This window comes from Sitophilus oryzae, unplaced genomic scaffold, assembly GCF_002938485.1.
Source record: "Sitophilus oryzae breed Bouriz unplaced genomic scaffold, Soryzae_2.0 scaffold_1440_pilon_pilon, whole genome shotgun sequence".
Classification (NCBI taxonomy): Eukaryota; Metazoa; Arthropoda; class Insecta; order Coleoptera; family Curculionidae; genus Sitophilus; species Sitophilus oryzae.
Genome location: NW_022146105.1, coordinates 145,413 through 165,183, shown reverse-complemented (window position 1 = coordinate 165,183; position 19,771 = coordinate 145,413). Strand labels below are relative to the sequence as shown.

The following is a 19,771-nucleotide window of genomic DNA, read 5'->3' as shown; positions in this document are numbered from 1 at the left end:
TATGAAGGTAAACCTCAGACATCGCTGTCTATTTGTCATATTTTCATATAGAATACAACTTAGCCTAGACTTCTTCATTGTTTGTTTTTATATAAGTAATTATTTATTTATCCTTAAAGGAAAGTTGAAAAAGATTTTTTCTTGAAAAGACTTTTCTTAGTGATGTTCCCAAAAATTTACTTATTTTTTTTGTAGATTTTGTTCAAAGTGGCAAAAAACCTTTTTTGAGAAATGAAACCTACACAAAGGTTGTCCGTTACACAACACTAGTGTTTTGAAACTTTAAACAAAAACTTATCAATAACATAAGTCGTATAGTTTCTTTTGGCATATTAAATTGTTGTCAATTAAATTTTAGCTTAAAATATGCAGAGAAAATACTTTTTTCTGCTCCTATAATTCGTTAATAAAATTTATAATTTTTTATTGATATTCAACAACTTTCCTGATATATAAAATAACTGAAATTAAAATTTGTTTTATTTTATTAGTGATCAGAGGGGCAAACAAATAAATTGATACATGAATTGTAATCAATATTTTATGTCAAGCTGAAAATCAAAAAAACATATATCAAAGGAAAATATTGTTAAGTGTTTCGAAATTTTGTTTGTCTCTATCAATATCTGTTTGATTTTCAATATTTTTGATGCTTTTTTACTGAACCCACTTATGTTTCTTTTACGAAATAATGCCTTTTTTTAAAGTAATGTTTTTGTTCGGTTTTGTAAATTTACATACCTTTATATTGTCGAAATTTCGGCTGTTTATTTTTCTGTCGAGGAGGAATTAAAAGAAAACATCGTGTTATTTTTCAAAAGATCTTATAATGTCACCTAAAAATTCTTGTATATATATATGTTTATAGGTATCTTGAAATAAAATTTTCGGTTTTTCGTCACTAGAAGAATTTTTCATCACTAGAATCTACAACATAATTTTTTTTGTAAGCACTACGGAGACCATTTTGTCAGTGGTATTTTAATAATAAAACAAATATGAATAACTTACAACAAATGCTTGACGTTTCAAGAGGTATACCTCCTCCCGTCGTCAGAATCAAAAAACGCAAAGAACTACTCAAGAAGGCTTTAGTTTTTAGCAAGTACGTCTACATAAACTATACGTGTTCTTGAATAGTTGTATTTAAATATTTTAAATAGTTTTTTGTGTTTTTTTGGAGGAGGTATATATATATATACCTCCTGAAACGTTAAGCATTTTTTGTTGGTTAGGCAAATGTTTGATTAGTAAAATACCACTGACAAATTGGTATCTGTTGGATCAACGCTATGGTGTTTAGAAAAAATTACTTTTTTTGTTTATTTTCTTTTACTGGTGAAAAATTCTGATTATGCACACTTTTCCTTATAAAATCACATTTCAAACAAAGAAATCGGGATTTTTGCTTCACAACATTTTTCATCAAACCAAATTATTTTTGACAAATTGAGCCCCAAATCTATAAACACTATATTGATATCTAAAGATAAATAGTTCACAAAAAATATAGGAAGTTTTAGGACGTAGTATAAAAATATAATAGAATCTTACCCCAATATCGAGATGCGTTCATATAGATTAATCATTTTTTGATGTAGCTAGAATAAAGAACTTTGTAACAAATTGCCGGATGTCCTGTTTTTAAAAAGTTCTTTCCTTAAATGTCAGGTTCCAGAGGTGAACGTAAGTAATATGAATGATGCTGATGTTCTCCCTTAGAAATATAAAATAGTATTGTATCAGTTCCGTATTGAAAAAAAATAGGAAAAAAATGCTTAAAATTGAAATATAAAATTTAAAATAATATATGTTACATGTTCAGAAAATTTTTTATACCTTTACTGGAAACATCTGTTACCCTGGATACTTGATTTGGTTAACAAATTAAAAAAAGGAAGAACATCTGACAAAATTTGTGTCTACGAAGAAAAAAACACAGTCCCAAGAATATTTGTTTCTCTTTGTTTGCTGCAATGTGTGGCCGAAGGCTATCTGAACTTCTTTTTGTTGTTTTAAATTAAAATTCTAGTATTTTCATCTTGCTGTGTTGTTGTCGACCAGTTTAAAGTAATTTTTGGTCTTTTTCATGTCAAGAAAATGTGCTGCAACCTAGTTAAAAGTGTCCTCTAGAACTCGCAAGATAACTCATATACAAGTAATATTTATGTATAAATTACCTATTTGTTTTCTCTCTATAATAAAACTTGTCTATTGCTTTGTTTTTTACGATTTTGAACAAAATAATTTGATTTATGTAATCGCTCACGTGCTACGTCCTAAATTTGGGTGTTTCTATTCAATTTGCTTAAGTAGGTCCGATTCTACCTTGAAATAAATTTTATTAAGCGATACGAATTTTGAAAAGCTTTTTAAAGCTTTAAGACTTATCGTATTCAAAAGAGTGTGGCTTATGTAAGAGCGTCTATACTTTCTAAAATTGCTTCATTTTAAAAATTTTAAACAGATATTTATTGATTGTCCAATCACTTTTAATATTTTTTCTACAAAAATATTATCCCTATAACAATTCTTTGATTTTAGAATATATATTTCGATTTTTATGGTTCTTTATTCCTGTGGACATAATAGATAATTAAATGAATCACAGAATTGTCACCGAATATAGTGAATACAACTTTTTACATAAATATTTCATCTTTCATGTTGTATTTGGACGTATGCCAGTGGTGTTCAACGATCCTTTTTGCATAACCTTGTCGTACACGATTTATCTTTTAATTGTTTTCGAAAATCGATTGTGTTTGATAGTTCCAACAAAATTTATTGCACACAAAGCACTCATTTGTTAAGTACATGTCATCGAAAAATTCCAAAAAATTAACGTTTTGGAAAATTCCGAAAATAATACAGAAAACTAAGTTATTACAAGCCAACTACCTATAGATAAATAATATCTATACTTTTGTGGTGGGTTGATTTATAGAAAAGAATTACGGACCTTTCACCGCTAAAAGAGAATCTACAAAAAAAAGTTATGTTTTGTAAACACCACTGGCGTTGATCCCAGGGAGACAACAAATTCCAAAATGCAACTAATCAAGAATACTTTAATTTTTTTAGCAGTTACGTTTCTATGAAGTTACGTTCTATGAAGTTAAATTTCAAACTAACAATAATTATATGATGATAACAATTATTACATGATGAGATAAAACCAAAAAACTTCAAACCTTCTGTATAAATTCACTTTTATTTAGATTTTTTCCAATTAATTTACGAACTAAAATCGATATTTGGATGAAAATTGGTATCTGGCAGTTTTTTGATATGGAAAATTTGATCTCGATGTCAATGTGGCCCTTATTTGTAGGGGGCGCCAGCTACATATTTTTTTAACTGGTTTCAAGCGTAATAACTTTTCGTCCGTACCTTTATTACACTACTGAGTGAAAAATTTACATTTCTGTCACTTTCTATATAAAAAGGTCCCTTGGTAGAAATTTGGAGTCTAAATAGTCAATGCATGTCATAACTGACAAAAATTATACCTGTTGACTGTTTTATCATATTTTTTTTCTAGAAAAATTCATGATTAGCTTAACAAAATTAAAATGTTTTCAAATTTATCATTTCACTCAAATAACTGTCTATATAGTCAACATGTTTATTTTCAGTAATGACCATGTATTGATAATTTACATTCTAAAAATCTTGTGAATGGTTAGTAGAAGCGATTTTTAGGAAGAGACATTTTTTACCTAAAATGTATACGTATATATTTTTACGGAAATGTATATTTTTTCACACAATAGCTGTATACAGGCACGGACCCGAAAGTTATTACTCGAAAAAAAAACGAAATAAAAATAAAACTTCTATCCCCCCCCCGTATATCTGAAACGAGTCATTTTAGGACATAAATTTATCGTAACTTTTTGACTTATTTTTATTTTTTCAGTTTCCCGAATACAATTCGGGCCACCCTGTATATCAGGATATGTATTTATGGATAACCATATACCCATAAATATATATCTTGATAGTTAGAGTATGTATTTATGGATGTTCATATATAAATACATGCTCCGATTATATTTTTTGCTGAAATACATTTTAATATTACTTCGAAACCCATAAAAAGAACTGCGAGTATGCAAAATATTTTTACTGAAAATCCCCAGAGTGTCTTTTTCTTCGTTTTTACATTTGGCTGACTGAACAATCTATTGATATATTGCTTAGGGCTGAGTTTTTCTCCGTCCATGAATTATTTTTGGCATTGCACAGTGCTCTTTCGTCTTGAGATTTCGATACGTGTTTGAAATAATATTGTGTCTATAAAACTATTGATTTATACTTCGAGAATTTCACAATTTTTTGGAATTAAGTTTTGCAATACGCCCACAATGAAAATTATTCCATAGAACATAAAATATTTAAATTAAGCTTCTCAACCATTTAGTTTATAGAATAGAACTATCAAGTCCACTCTTTGGAGATAATTACTCTCTCTCTGACCTTTAAAGAAACCTTTTATAATATCTTATTTCAAAATAAGCTAAAATTTAATTAAATCTCCTTGTATGGAGCAGATAGATCAAACCAAACTTTAATCAAAATACGGCAAATTTAATTTAAAAGATACGGAGAGTATATGTTAAGCTCCATTATAATAGAATATCATGGATTTTAATAAAAAAAAAACACATCAACAATATCAAAATTTTGTACACAAAAAAAAATTAAATATATAAATATATATATATATATACAGGGTGCTACAAATTCGAGGTACGAGCATTGGTATCCTGGAAACCGTAAGAGATACGAAGATTGTTAAATTGGGGCAAAGTTGCACTTTAGGATGTTCACCAAGATGCCATCAAAAAAGTTTTAAAAATTTCAAGGATTGCTGAGTTTTTTGGAAAAAGCGGATTTTTTTGAAAATCAATTTTATTTTTTCCTGACGTTACTTTTTAGAAAATCAAAAAACTAATTGCACACTCATGGCTACTTTATTAGAGCTATCTGATAGTATTTTTAGATTTTGAAATTAGCTGATACTTTGTGAGATACAAAGGCCAACTTAATTTTTTTTAAATACGGACCTGCATTTTTTGAAAGAACTCGGTCTCTTGAGTACAGTTATATACCACACTTGATACTTTTTTTTGCTTTAGGTACCTTAACAATAACAAAACTATTTAATTATTATTTAAAAGAATTTCAAGTCCGACTCTGGTTTTTTAAATTATTTAATCTGATTATATTCATTGCAACAATATGGATCAGCGCTATTCGCTAATTAACATTGAATCGAGCCAACTGAAAGATTCAAATAAATAATATCCAGGTCAGCAATTTAAAAATATTATTTTTAACTTTTTTTATTGTGAATTTGAAATCTCCGTGTACGATCTAACAATATGCATAATATTAATCGTAGTTATTATAAATAAATCAACTTCTACAAACTAGTTTCTAATGCTCTACATGTTCGAAAGAGTTACCACCGTCCCTAATGCACAAATTGTATTTTTTGTTCAATCTTATTTATAGCTCTTTGAACATTTCTTCTTCTTATACTTCCGAATAGTATAGAGTACAGAATGCCTCTTCATTGTAAATGTTGAAATGTATTGTAACTTGTTGTATTTCACTTTTAAAAATGACGTCAAGTAATGCCCAATAATTTTATATTACTTTTTATTATTTGATTGCATTTTATTTTCCGTATTCAATGTTTTACACCACGTCATTGTTAAGTTAGAAAGCAATATTGTAACGATGAATATATATATATATATATATATATATATATATATATATATATATATATATATATATATATATATATATATATATATATATATATATATATATATATATATATATATATATATATATATATATATATATATATATATATATATATATATATATATAACATCTAGAAAATAAAAAAAGTATAGACACGTATAGACATTATCGAAGTGAAACTTTTTTACGCGCGCTGGGAGTAAAAATTCAAAGCCGTGACACGACACGCGACACGCGACACGATAAGCGAGTGGAAAAGTGGTAAGGCCTACGGCTTAGAAAAAATTGTCCGATTTAAATGAAATTTGGTATGTTATTAGACTGAACCAAGGCCAACTTGACCGTGTACGACACGTGTCACTGTGACAGTTAGTTTTGACGTAAGAAACGTCAAAAAACTTCAGTTTCACTTCAAATGTGCGCACATAATGCACTAACAATTTTTTTTATATAGAAGTCGTTTTTTTACTTATGAATTTTGTTGACTCTTATCTACTTAGTAGTTCTATCGTTATAATTATAATTAATAGTTTCCCTTCGAATATTACATTTTTCATAAAGAAAATTAATTAGTTTTTAATTAATAATTGAGTACAATATCCCCATGAATTATGACCTTTAATAAATAATTACTTACTATTTTGAATCATTAATATTCTATAAATTTAGTAGAAAATCACGCGAATAAGTTGTATGTACATATGTAGTAAACATCAAAAATGTTTAAAATGTTATACATATTAAAAAAGATCTGCATTTATTTAAAAATCAATACAATAAAATCCCTGTATAACAACAGGTTTATTTTTAGAAAATAAAAGGGGAATTAAAGTAATTTAAAAATGAAAATAGCAATCATTCTGAAGTCTATTCATCGCTGTTCAAAAGCCTTGTGTCTTCTGACACTTTTTCCATCTAAGATTTCCAGAGTAAAATTCACCCTAATTTTTGGGGTTGAGATAGATGAAAGAAAAGTCAATTTATACGTCGCCTTTTTCTCGAAATAAAGTTGACTTGACAAGTTCAAGTGTTTTTCATAAAAGTGATGTTAAGTGACAGCAATATAACTGTTTTCAATAAAAATATCTCGTGTTGGTTTTTGTCGTGGAATAACAAGAATTTTTCGGCATTACTAATTCAAAAAGAAAAAGAAAAATACAGTTTATATATGAAACGGAATCTGTATGATTTCGATAAAGCTATACAAAAAAAAGAATTGGCTATGTTTTCTACGAAAAATAATTTCTTAAATAATAATAAATATGAAAAATATGAAATATAATTTTAAATAAAAAGAACAGTAAATTTGGAAATAATATAGCAGTAAATCCCTTGAAAAATCAATGCGTCATGATTTTAGGGTTGTTAAGCGCTTAGAGACCATTGTTTGTTTTTAATTATTTCCATTTTTTATGAAAAATTGGATTTTTATTTTTCTTTTTTAGCGAAGAGCACTATTTTATATTATTTTATTAACATTTGGTTGGACAAACAAAAACGAAAACGTATAACCATTATATTTAAAATTTTCTTAGGTTTTTTTTCTCAATATATCCAAACTTTTGCCAATATTTGTTTGCCCAAATCTGAATGCGAATACCGTTGGGATTGACTGTAAAAATATATTTCATGTTATTATTTACATTATTTATATTTTCTAGGTATATTTTAAGTTATTTTTGTATTAATAAAAATGATTCAAGATAAAATATAAAATTAACAAAAAAATTCGAATTAAGATAATAAAAGATTGAATTAAGTATTTTAGTAATACATATAGTATTAATTTATTTTAATAAATACCAATGGTACCCAATACAATAATAATATATACATACCTATAATTAATTTAACTTATACTCACAAATATTAATAATAAACGAAAGATGAATTTCAAAATTATAAAGTGCCAGAAATATACAAAACAAAGCCATTTGGTAGGCAGCCAATATAAGGCTTTTATTATTGTCAATAAAATATTGGAAATGTAAAATCTTATTTAATAGTTATGGATATTACTATTTTTTTTTTGAAGTGTAATAATCAAAAACCGTTTGCAAATATAATAATTTTCTCTCACTTCAATTCAAAATAATAAATTGAACGAAGAGTTTTATATATTTCTAGTTGAAGCCATACGTCTCAAAAAGGTTTCCAAACATTGCCAAGTTGTATTTTCAAATTTTACGTGCCCTCTAACATAAATTGTACCTCTCAACCCAAACAATACCTTTTCTCCGTCTTTTATGTTGTTAAAATATCCCTTTGAAAAAAAATAACCCAGTTATGTAATGTGACCTTTCGTGCGTTCCACTTTTCCTTCCTTGCTTTCACAATTTTCGAGAGAAATTTACGTATATTTTGTCGGAGATAGGTTCTTAAAATATAGAGAACATTTGTACGTAGAAAGATAACACATACATGCATATAACTCCATGTTAACTCTGATACAAACTTTAATTCAAGTTTGAAATGCTGCTTGGGAAACTTTCATCAGATTTAGATGCACTTTAGGAACGTTTTAGATATTTCAAATAGTTGTTCACGTGCTTGAAAAATGTTATTAGAAATTCCAGCGATACGAGATTTGTCTTTCCGAAAAGTATTGTAAAAGAAACCAAAAGAAAATCAAAGAAGGTGGCCGAAATTCGAATCCAATATCCAATAACCGTCGTTTCGCAAGGATAAAAGGCTCAACTAATCTTTCTAAATAGCTATGGATACTGCAGTTTATTAAAGTAGAACGTCAAGGCAAATGGTCTCAAAAATTAATTCCAAATTCTTTTGACCCAATCTCTTTTATGCATTCATCCTAACTTAATAGGTTTTGTAGATTATATTGCATACTCTGTCTATACACCCAGTATATTCAATAATGACTTTAACCACAACATTTCCGAGTAGGATTATCCTTTAGTAGAATTCCTAGAGTTCTAGGGATTCTAAAGACAAATGACTCCGAATAGTGACCACTGAGCTCAAGGGACTTAAGAGTGATTTACTTTACCGGAAACTAGGGGTGTTCAAATAAATTATTATTTTATATCTAGTTTTAACTCCGAAAGATTTAAGATTTTACTCTTAGTTTTTTATGAAACAAAAGGAAAATTAAGATTGACTGCTTTTCTTGTTCTCTTATTAAATTCTGCCTTATCGAAAACGAGAATCTTTATTTTATCATTATATCTCCAAGAATGGCCTATTTTTATTGAATGTCCTTTGTAACTTGAATTTTTGAATCAATAGAAGTTTCTACGAGATAACCCTCCTATTCAATGCCTATTGTAATTGATGAGTTCAGCCTTTTGTTAAAATTAATTATGTCTTTTTCGGATCCTATCTATTTATATAAAAAACGGCTGTCTGTTGACAACGTAAATAAGTTCCTAATATTACGATGTTATTATTGTGTTCTCGAAATTCTATTGTTGCTTTTTATCAGATATTTTTGCAAAAATACGCTACGTTTTCTAAAAAACAGAATTTTTATTAATAATTCTTAACAAATAATTCTCTGTAATAAAATAATGAACATGGCTAATGATAAGGTTAAAGGTCGTTTTAAAAAGCGTGTTTTCCACAAGAACATGTTCGGTTTTGTGTTTCATTTTTTTATATTTAATAAATTGTCTATTGACCATAAAATCAAACCTCATAAAGGTCACGTGAATAAAAGTTCATACAAGTATGTAAAGCCTGCTGAAAGGGATAATCAATCTGGGTTACAGGTATATCTATCAACTAGGTATTACTTTGAGAATTTAGTTCTATAATATATGTCCATTTTCTAATTTCGGACCAACCAATAGTGCTTATATTAAATAAAGTTTATTTTAGATTTATAGTTTCAATAAGTGAAAAGCATGCGCCTTTAATATAACAGAAAAAATACAGTTAATTTTGTTAAAAAAATCTCCGTCGCTGAGATTTTTTCTCGGCCTTGCAGCTATTTGAGGCAGATCTTTTTTATTTAAAATAATAACGTTTAATATGAATGAAGTTGCTCTTTCTAGGTCACATCATTTCCAGGGGCTATACTATAACGGCTTATACCTTAATATATTTATATCGTTTTACTTTAAAAAATGTCTGTTATATTTTTTCCCTAAAAATAAAACATTCGCAAGAGTAAAAATACGAAATTCAATTGCCAAAAATACAATAAGATAGTGTAAATATTTATAAAGTTGTAATTAACTGGAATTTGGGATGAATAGTGACAAAAAGGTATGGGAGGCTACTTAAAAAAATCTAAAACTATAATTTTATTTTTACATATATTTCAACTAAAATCTAAGATGTACTATAATTTTTGTTTTATTTGTACTTCTAAGTAGTAAACTACAAATTTGAAAATTTAGGTGATTTAGTGTTTTTAAATTTATTTTATTATTGGTTTGAAGTAATTTTAGTTACACTCTAATTGATATTTATCATAATATTAAATTTTATGATTCGCAGTTTTTAGAAAATAAAATAAAAGCTATTTCTACAGGATTATTTTGTTTCTATATTAAAAGATATAACGTATTTTATTAAGTTTGACGTATTTATGTACTTATTTTTTAATTGTGAGTTTGGTTATTTTAGTGTTCTATTTTTTGATTAATTATAACTAATAAATGGATTTTGATAACTTGGGAATACAAATAACAATTATTGAATACATATTCTGAAAAAGAAACGATTATATTTAATACAAAAACTAAGTCAACAAATAAAAGGTACATGAATAAAATAAAAACGAAGAAACTACATGAACAGCTGAAACAAAACATAGAATATTTATTATACATCTACATCTACTATGTACAACGATCACGGGTATACTACTAGCTTACAATAAATATTTTAGGGACTATGGCAAAATCTACTAAAATGCTGAATCAATATCTTTAAAAAATACATAAGAAATAAAGTGATGTCGTACCATGTGGGAGAAAAAGGCAGATTTGCAGAAAAACTACCAGAGTCAGAGCTCTTGGTCGGCAGTAGAAATAACAATGCTGCATATCGGTTTGAAGAGCAGAAAAATTCTTGGAGCCAGCGCTAAAAATTGTTTAATAACGTTTCGTTTTAAATCTTTATCTCATTTAAAGTTGCTAGTTTAGTTAAGTCTCATGTTTTAGTTTAGGTTGTGTTGTTTTTATTTTCCTTTTTTCGTTTCTTTAGCTTTGTTTATTTAGTACACGATAGTTTTTAAAGAACAAGTTTAGTTTAGTCTCTATATACACATGTATACATACGTAAAATACGTATATATGCATACATATACATAATTTTTAAGTTAGTTATTAAGTCGCGTGAGTACCGAAATTTAGAGTGCCGACAGATGAATTTTAGATTAAATCATTTTTTTGGTTTTGTTTTTTTTTCTATACTATGAGTGCACACAGATGTGAACTAAAGCCAAAGCCATAGCGATAGCGAGTCTGGGCAGCTCCACGGCGATTCCGATGAACACTGCGCTACGTCTTTCACTTATTCCATCTAGTCGGTCAGGCCGAGCACCAGCACCAGATACTCTGCTACACATGACTCTGCTCGACGTATCAGTGCAGCTCTAACAGCGACATGACTTCCGCCACTCTATCTCGCTCCCTCTCGAACATTCTACAGGGGTTGGTCTACAAGTAATGACAGAGAAGTAGCACCATAAGGCCTAAAATCATTGGTGCTTGGAGAAACACATGTTCATCATTATCATCATCATCATCATCATTTTCAGCTTATTCAACTATTTCCAATTATGGTGTAGCGTCCCTCACATATTTAGATACTCTCTTTGTAGTTTATTGGGCCCATTGTTGTCTATTGTTGGCTATGCGGGCCCAAGTTGTCCCTGCTAATTACCTAATATCCCATCTCAGGTTTAGGAAACAGATGTTATCTTGGTGTATATGTTGATAAAAAAAGGTTCACTGGAATACTAATATAGCTAAAGCAACACAGAAAGCTGCATCTTCTTAGGCAGGTGCAGAAGTATATTTTGAAAAAACTGGGGAATTAACCCTAAAATGACTACGGTCATACACAAGAGTTGTAAGACGTATGCTAATCTGCACAAAGGCTTGATTGCCTTTGTGTAACGGGAGCCATGAAAATCACTCCCACAAATGCGATGGAAGTTTTGTTGAATCTACCACCACTACAGATTTTTATACAAGGCAAAACCAGATCTGCCATGCACAGGTTAATTCATGGTCAACAGTACATAATTCAGGTGCATCGTGCTGTAAACCAGAAGCTAATCAAAGAGCTAAAAGCAGACAAGATATTGAGAATACCGCTAGATGCAACAGCTTAAAGGCCATAGCTTTATCAACAAAGTAAACCAGGAAGGGAAGACTGGATACAGCCCTAAATACATTGTGTGAGCTTAGCAATATTACGTTAGCATAGGTATCAGGGCACGAGAGTCACAGCTGAGAGTCACATGGCTCGTCAAACAAGGCTCGCCAATGTTATTCTGCGATTCTGGGACGTTGCAGAAGCAGGTGCAAAAATGGCCGCAAAACAGTGGGTAATCAACAAATTTCTAGAATGAAGGAGAAATTCTCCAGGGCAGAGACCAAATATTCATCAAAATTCACGGTAAACCTGATAAGCAAATGCAGAAAGACAGTCAAAGCTGTGACAGATAACAGGACATTGTAAGCTTAATAGGCATCTAAAGCTGATGGTATTGATAGTCGAAGCCATATCAAGATTTTTAAAATTGGCTATTTTGTATGAACAAAATGGACTGTATGTATGGAAAAAACTCGTAAAATTGGTAATTTTTACATGTTTTAAAAGTAAGCTTGAACTTACAATTTTGAAAATTTCAGAATTAGTAGGAAATGTTATGTACATTTAAAATGTTATATAAATATATTTCTTGCTATTTTTTACTAATTTTCAAGAAGCTCGAAAAAATGGCGAAAATAATAATAAAATTATGAAAATTTCAAGAATTATAGAAAATTTTCTGTACTTTTTTAATATATAAACCTAATTTTTTATGTAATATTGCTCTTACTTATTTAGGATCGTCTACGGTATTGGCACTCTCTTAGATGATCGACTTCGATCGAATTCTGTTCAATCATTCGTAAAAATATTTTTTGACGGGGCCTATCAATCAACGTCTAAAATAGCACGAAACTCTTTATATCTATTTCTCGCAAAGATATTACCCAGAACCGCGTAAAAATGATAAAAATTGAGGCTTTCAAATATATGTGGAGATGATGTTAAATTATCGGACTTTTTTTGGACTGCGACAATGTTGAATAAAACATTTTTTCCTCAGCCTCTCTTCGCTACATTCGGCCGGGCTAATATATTTTTAAAATAACTTACTGTCTGAAACTCGCAATGCTTAACATAAAATACGGGTGAGGGCAATGGAGAAGGAACAGTCTGTTAAAGATCAACATTTTTCAAGATTATTTTTAAACGTACAAGTTTACGAGACAAATTCATAACATTCTGGTATATGATGCTCCATTTCTCTTTTAACATAATTAAAAATATACAAGAAAATTGGTTGTTAAGTTTACAACCTAAGATTAACAACAGCATTGTTTAACTAGTTTTATTCAGATTTAAGTGTATATATCGTCAGTGTTATTAATACGGGGAGATCCAAAATGATTGAAATACGTAGTTGGCAAAACTGTGTTATAAAGATTTTAGAATTAGTGGTACCGATGGAAAAAATATTATAATAATCAGTTATGTAAGAAATATTTGCTGATTTAGCATTTGGAAGCCTTTTCCAATAGAATGTAACAAAAAAATTTCTGTTGAAATGCCCATGCAATTTTCAGTTTTTCAACTTTAGAATAGCTGAAACACACAAAAACACGTTTCTGTTTTTCATTCTAGAAATTTTTCTAAACCTAAACGTGCAGTAAACTTCTGCGGAAATGTACCATTTTCATTTATTGACAAAATATTGTAAAATATAGCAAGATTTGAAAATCCCTCGGCAACTGGAGTTCGTAAACAGGTGTGTGAACATTCGTTCAGCTTACAACGTGTTTTTATTGCTTCAGTTTGGTTTGGTTTGGCATAGAATGTAAAGCAGGAACATGTTTTCATTCAACTAATATCAGTTAAGCCGGGACCTCATTACGCCACACGCCACGCTGTCCCACGTGTTGCGACGTGGGAAAGAGTGTACACAGAGATCTGGGATAGAAGACCCACGTGTGATAGCGTGGGATGGCGTGTGGGGCGTGACGTGGGGTGGCGTGTTGCCTAGTGTGTACGCAATACATGTAATTAAATGGAAAAACATACGCACAGATGTCGTGGCGTGGCGTAGGGTGGCCTGTTGGCTAATGGGGTCCCGGCATTATTTTAAAGTTAACACTATTTTATAAAAATGACATATTTACGCAGAATTTTTTGTGTGTTTATGTTTAGAAAAGAGTTTAGAATATAAAGCAGGAACATGCTTTCATGTAACTGATTTTAGTTATTCTAAAGTCGGAGAAAAAAGATTGATGCATTTCCGCAGAAACATTTTTATGATTTTGTGTTTGGGGAGGCTTCTATGTACTGGATTTTTTGTTGTTTTTTTATAAATGATTTCAGCTAAAAAAAGTTGACACTAAAAAATTTAAAAAAAAGTATATCAATTCATTTTAAATTTACAATTTTAGATTTTGGTAGCTTTATTGTTTATCAAACAATAATTTTATTATCATACTTTTAATTGTATTTATTTCGAGAGGCTTATGCAAAAGTTAAATTAGAAAGCCTTCATATTAAATCCAATTATTTTTCATCTCGTTTTGTTTAGTCTTACTATTATGGAGAAAACTAATTTAATATCATTAAACGGGGGGATTAATCATATTATTTATAGTTGATAAATATTTGAACATTTGATAAATATTTAAACATAAATTTATTACCAACCAAATTTAATAGACACACCTATTTCAATCATTTTTGGTTGTTATGCGTATTTAACACTGACTGGGATTAAAATTATGAGATAAAATATTCCTTATTCATTAGAACAGATTCCCATTTTGTGGTGAGAACTGTAATTTAGTAATAGTTTTCTCACAATATTAACTCTACTCATGCAAGATACAAAACTATTGTGGCAAAATATGTTGTTTCTCCAAGCTGCGAGTTGCTATTCTGGGCTTCCTTCCTTACAAATACCAGATTACTCTCCAAGTCGCAAACTTATATCACAATAGATAAACTAAATGTTCTGTATAAACTCCAAGCAACATTTATAATGATTCGTATTTTCCCTCCAGTTTGTTTTGAGCAGTATATCTTAATATTTCTCCGCTTTTATTTCGAAATACATTTCGCTAAAATTCGAAATCAAGTGGAAATTTAATTTATTCCTCATATAATTTATTAATTAGTTTTTTGTGTGTCAAGACCTTCTTTCGTATTTAATTTTTCAAAAAGGAAAATTATGTTAATAATTCAGTAATTTTTTCTGTTTCTGTAAAATCTAAATCTTTTCTTTTTTAAGAGTTTTATAAAAACCTCAAAAAATAATTTTAATATGTTTTGTTTCAACTTATAATGGATATAATACCGTGTAAGACGAAAACCACTGTATATCATGTTTCATTCTCTATGTAAATATGCAAACAATACGATTTTAACTAATGTATATTAATTAGTAATCCTTCGATGTTGCTGTATATTAAGTCAATAGATTATTGTTAAACTAAGCTGAAACTTAATACGACATCAAACAACAATACATATATTATTAGGTACTGAACTAATAATGATAGCAAAAGTAAAACCCTGTAGAACAATAAGAATCATTTTACTTATTATTAGTGTTTAACATATATTTATATTTAATTCAATTTTATACAGAACACATAATTAACAATTAATTAACTTTATTCTTATAAAATTAGGAAGTTCAAAAACTTCTATGAAATTTAGAATTATTTTTCCTTTCACAACTGTGTGTTTAGATATACTTTTTGAAAATTATTTTTGTACAATTTTAATATGCACTGAAATAATCTGTCCGAATAAAGGCGGATATAAAAAAAATGTTAATTATAAAAATGAGAATGGGTCATTTTTCATTATTCACTAGTTATTCCTGGAGTCCTGGATAGTTTTAAACATTCGTTAATTAATCATTGTCTGGCCGTAACGTTTCCTGAAATATTCGCGGTTTCGATCCAGTCGATTTTCGCAATTCATCATTCTTTAATTTATTTAAAACGGAAGAGATTGATGCGGGTGGGAGCCAGCAAAATAAATACTTTTATTTTAGAAACCGTAAAGAAAATGACAATTTCTTTCAATTTCTAATAAAATTAATGATCACAAGTTTTCAACGTTCTTTTTCGTCTATTTATAAAAGTAGTTTCTTTTTGATTTAAGATTTTAGTATTTTAACATATAAATTCTTCGTTATAGCAATGAAAAAAGTAATTGTAGCAGAGTCGCTAATTTGACCAGAACCATGATGGGAAAAAGTTTTTTTTTTCATATTTTAGGAAAACATAGTGATAAAATTATGTCAGGATATCTAGAAAATTTCATATACGTTTATAATACATAACCTTTAATAGCTTAAATCTTTTTGTTTTATGAGAAAATCGATTTTTTAAACACTTATTTTTTAACGATCCTTGGTGATTGTTAAACATCCCCGACACCCATTTTAGTGTAAAGGGAGAATTCAATGGAATCATGTGGTCTTTAGTGATGAATCCCGCTTCTTTTGGGGGATGCCCAATAGCCGGGCAAGGGTGAGAAGACGACGTGGTGAACAACATATTATAGCTGTTCACAACTGGTTTTATATCTCCAACTGGCATGCCCATGCGTCTCAATGTGTTTGTCAGAAATTGGGGGCCACCAATATACTTTTGACCCAAATTTTCGATTAAGTTGTCTGATAGAGCTGAAAATCTAAAAGATGCTGCCATCATGTACACCAAGAATTATTAAAATCTTATGAATATACAGGGTGAGTCTTAAATAAGTGCAAATATTTTAAGGGGTTGTATATTTCGACTCCAGAAACACGTCTATGAGGTTCTGTTCGCAAAAAAAATGAAAATTTGGTATTTTTTTTTTAAATTTTTAGTTATTTTTAATTTTTAATTAAAATACTTAATATCTTGATATTAGTTAAACATGTAAACAGTAGATTAAATTTACAAAAAAGAAAAGTATAAAGTAAAGGTATAAAGCAAAAAATCATTTTTTTTTAAATTTTCAACGTAAAATAACTTAGTAAGTTTGAAAATTAATTAATGAATGATTATGCGCTTCTTTAAGACTCGCCCTGCATATAGATGTTCTCCTTTTCTTCACTCAGTATATTAATTTAGTAATAACATCTCGTGAACCTTATTGCTTTGTCTCAGAGAATTGTTATTAAATCTCTTTTTTTTTAATTAACTCAACCAGATTATAATTAATGTTGCCTAGGTAATTTATATTAATTAATAAAAATATGCCTAAGGGGTTTTTTTAAAGTTACTTTTTTTTCGTGTTATAATATACAAAGAAAGATTTATTTTTCGTAACCGGTACATTTCAACATTGAAATATTAGACTGTCCGGATGCTACACATTTCAAAGTATTCATTAGTAGCTGTAACCTGACAAAAGAATTGTAAAGAATCGCTTTTTCACTATTAAATAGAGTTCTAAGGGACCCACTAAGTGAAACCAAATACTCCTTAGAAAATAAGATTAGACAGGCGCTTTTGTATAGAGAATCTCTAATAAAACCGGGATAAAAGTAGGGAAACATCATCTATTCCGAAAATTCACACAAAAGAAGTCTAGGAGAGATGATACTTCTTGTCATTTAACTTCTTATGCTTTACATCTCTAAAAATGCATCAGATTCAGATATATTATACGTGGATTTGTTTGAATATAAAAGGAACTAGAATTTATATTAAAATGATAAGAATGAGGAACCTTGGTATGTAAAAATAATTTCTATATTGATACTAATCTTGCTTGATGTCAACGTGGATGTACTCGTATATATGGATATAGATAGATGCTCTCATTATGATGGTTTGTGTATTCTAAGGACAATGGGGATCTGATTATTCTATTAATTTCGACCCAGTAATATACAGGGTGTTTCAAAACAAATGCGAAAAACTTCAGGGGGTGATTCCTTGTTCAAAATAAAGGGTAGTTTGCTTCATAAACGTTGGGTCAAAAGTCAACCATTAGGGAGATATCTCGGTACAAAGATGGCGGAAAAATAATGTTCTTATTTTTTATCTTGAAAACGAAAAGAGATAGACTAATGAAATTTTATTGAAGCATTACTGTTATGAAAATACACTTTCTGGTAATTTTTTCACTTTTTTAAAATGAGTGGAAGGGGTTGAAATAAACTACCCCTATCATTCTTGTTAACGAAATTTAAAGAAAAATCTTATCAAACATATGCAAAAAAATTAATTTGGATAGTTTAGTTTGTTTAGAAACTTTTTGTATTTTTTGTATTTTTTTTATAAAGCTCACCGATTTGAAATTAAAAAATAAAATGTAAAGCATTACATGTCAGGACTAAAAATATTTTTAGATTAAGAATCTAGTGATAATAATGATAATAATAATAATCTAGATAATAACGTATTGCAGTAGGGTAATGTCAAATAAAACAATATTAGAAACATCCTAAAAAGTGACAGCGGCCGACTAGATTTTTTCCTAAAAAAATTACAGCTGCCCACTAGATTCTTTATCTAAAAATGTTTTTAGTCCTGACATGTAAGGCTTTACATTTTATTTTTTAATTTCAAATCGGTGAGTTTTATCAAGAAAACACAAGAGATAAAAAGTTTCTAAATAAACTAAACTATCAAAATTAATTTTTTTTGCATGTGTTTGATAAGATTTTTCTTTAAATTTCATTAACAAGAATGATAAAGGTAGTTTATTTCAACCCCTTCCACTCATTTTAAAAAAGTGTGTTTTCATAACAGTAATGCTTCCGTAAAATTTCATTAGTCTATCTCTTTTCGTTTTCAAGATAAAAAATAAAAACATTATTTTTCCGCCATCTTTGTACCGCGATATCTCCCTAATGGTTGACTTTTGACCCAACGTTTATAAAGCAAACTACCCTTTATTTTGAACAAGAAATCACCCCCTGAAGTTTTTCGCATTTGTTTTGAAACACCCTGTATGCATTAATGCTAAGTACATTTCGTTCGTTTTGTGTTAAAATAGATTTTCTGAATTCTTGTCTTTAGCGATTTTTGATGGCAGTTAAAACTTATACCTGTTTTCACATTTTTCAGAGCTTGTAGAAAATAGCAAAATATTTTTAAAATTTCTGTATTTGAAGGGAATTTTATATAGATATACATTTTGAGGGGATTTAAAATGTTTTGTCTCGGCGAAAAAAATTTTTGGATACTTGTTTTTAAGCGATTTTTGATAAAACTTTCCCTACATTTGGATTTATACGTTTCCAAAACTCTTAGAAAAAAAAACTTAAGAGTCTATTACGCTGTACTGTTCGGGTTGCTCTCAGGGGTCGGGTAAAGCCGGTGTGTGACCGAAGGAAATACATATTATATTTCAGAAATCTGCCTAAGGCTTAGCCCGATCCTGTCATGTTAAGCCACACCCAAAATTCCAAACACACGTGCTTTGATTAAGGTTTGCAGAGCTTCAGCATTTGCTAATAAAATAGCGAGCAATTTGTTACAAAACCATATAAATTATATATCACTGTAATCACAAAACTTCACTCTATTTCCGTATTGTAACGGAATTTTAAATTATTTCTTTATTTTCGAGAAAATTTAGTCCAAACATAAGGAATATTTTGTTGATGTTTGACCATCAAAATCTTAAAAATAAAGAAGTTGTCTAAAAATGTGCTACAATACGGATATAGTATAATCCTTTATCTTTAATTTCCTTCTTCATTTGTGTAAAAATACCTAGCCAGTTTTATACAAAACGTTAAATGCCGAACGCTTATTTTGCTACT

General features: G+C 29.0%; 1 protein-coding gene across 5 annotated transcripts in view; it reads right to left on the bottom strand.

The window, feature by feature from the left end:
• LOC115876603 (neuronal acetylcholine receptor subunit alpha-7-like) overlaps nt 1-11,475 on the bottom strand; it is a 44,351-nt gene extending 32,876 nt beyond the window's left edge. Inside the window, exons 1-2 of one of the 5 annotated variants that reach the window (XM_030892429.1) lie at nt 11,096-11,475; nt 10,715-11,008 (exon numbers count right to left, since the gene is read on the bottom strand). In XM_030892429.1, coding sequence (XP_030748289.1) covers nt 10,715-10,796 — 82 coding nt within the window. In that variant the 5' untranslated portion in view covers nt 10,797-11,008; nt 11,096-11,475. Of the gene's footprint in view, nt 1-10,714 lie in introns of all 5 variants that reach the window. The other 4 variants (XM_030892430.1, XM_030892431.1, XM_030892432.1 and 1 more) reach the window with 4 other exon arrangements.
• Nucleotides 11,476-19,771: the final 8,296 nt, after the last annotated feature.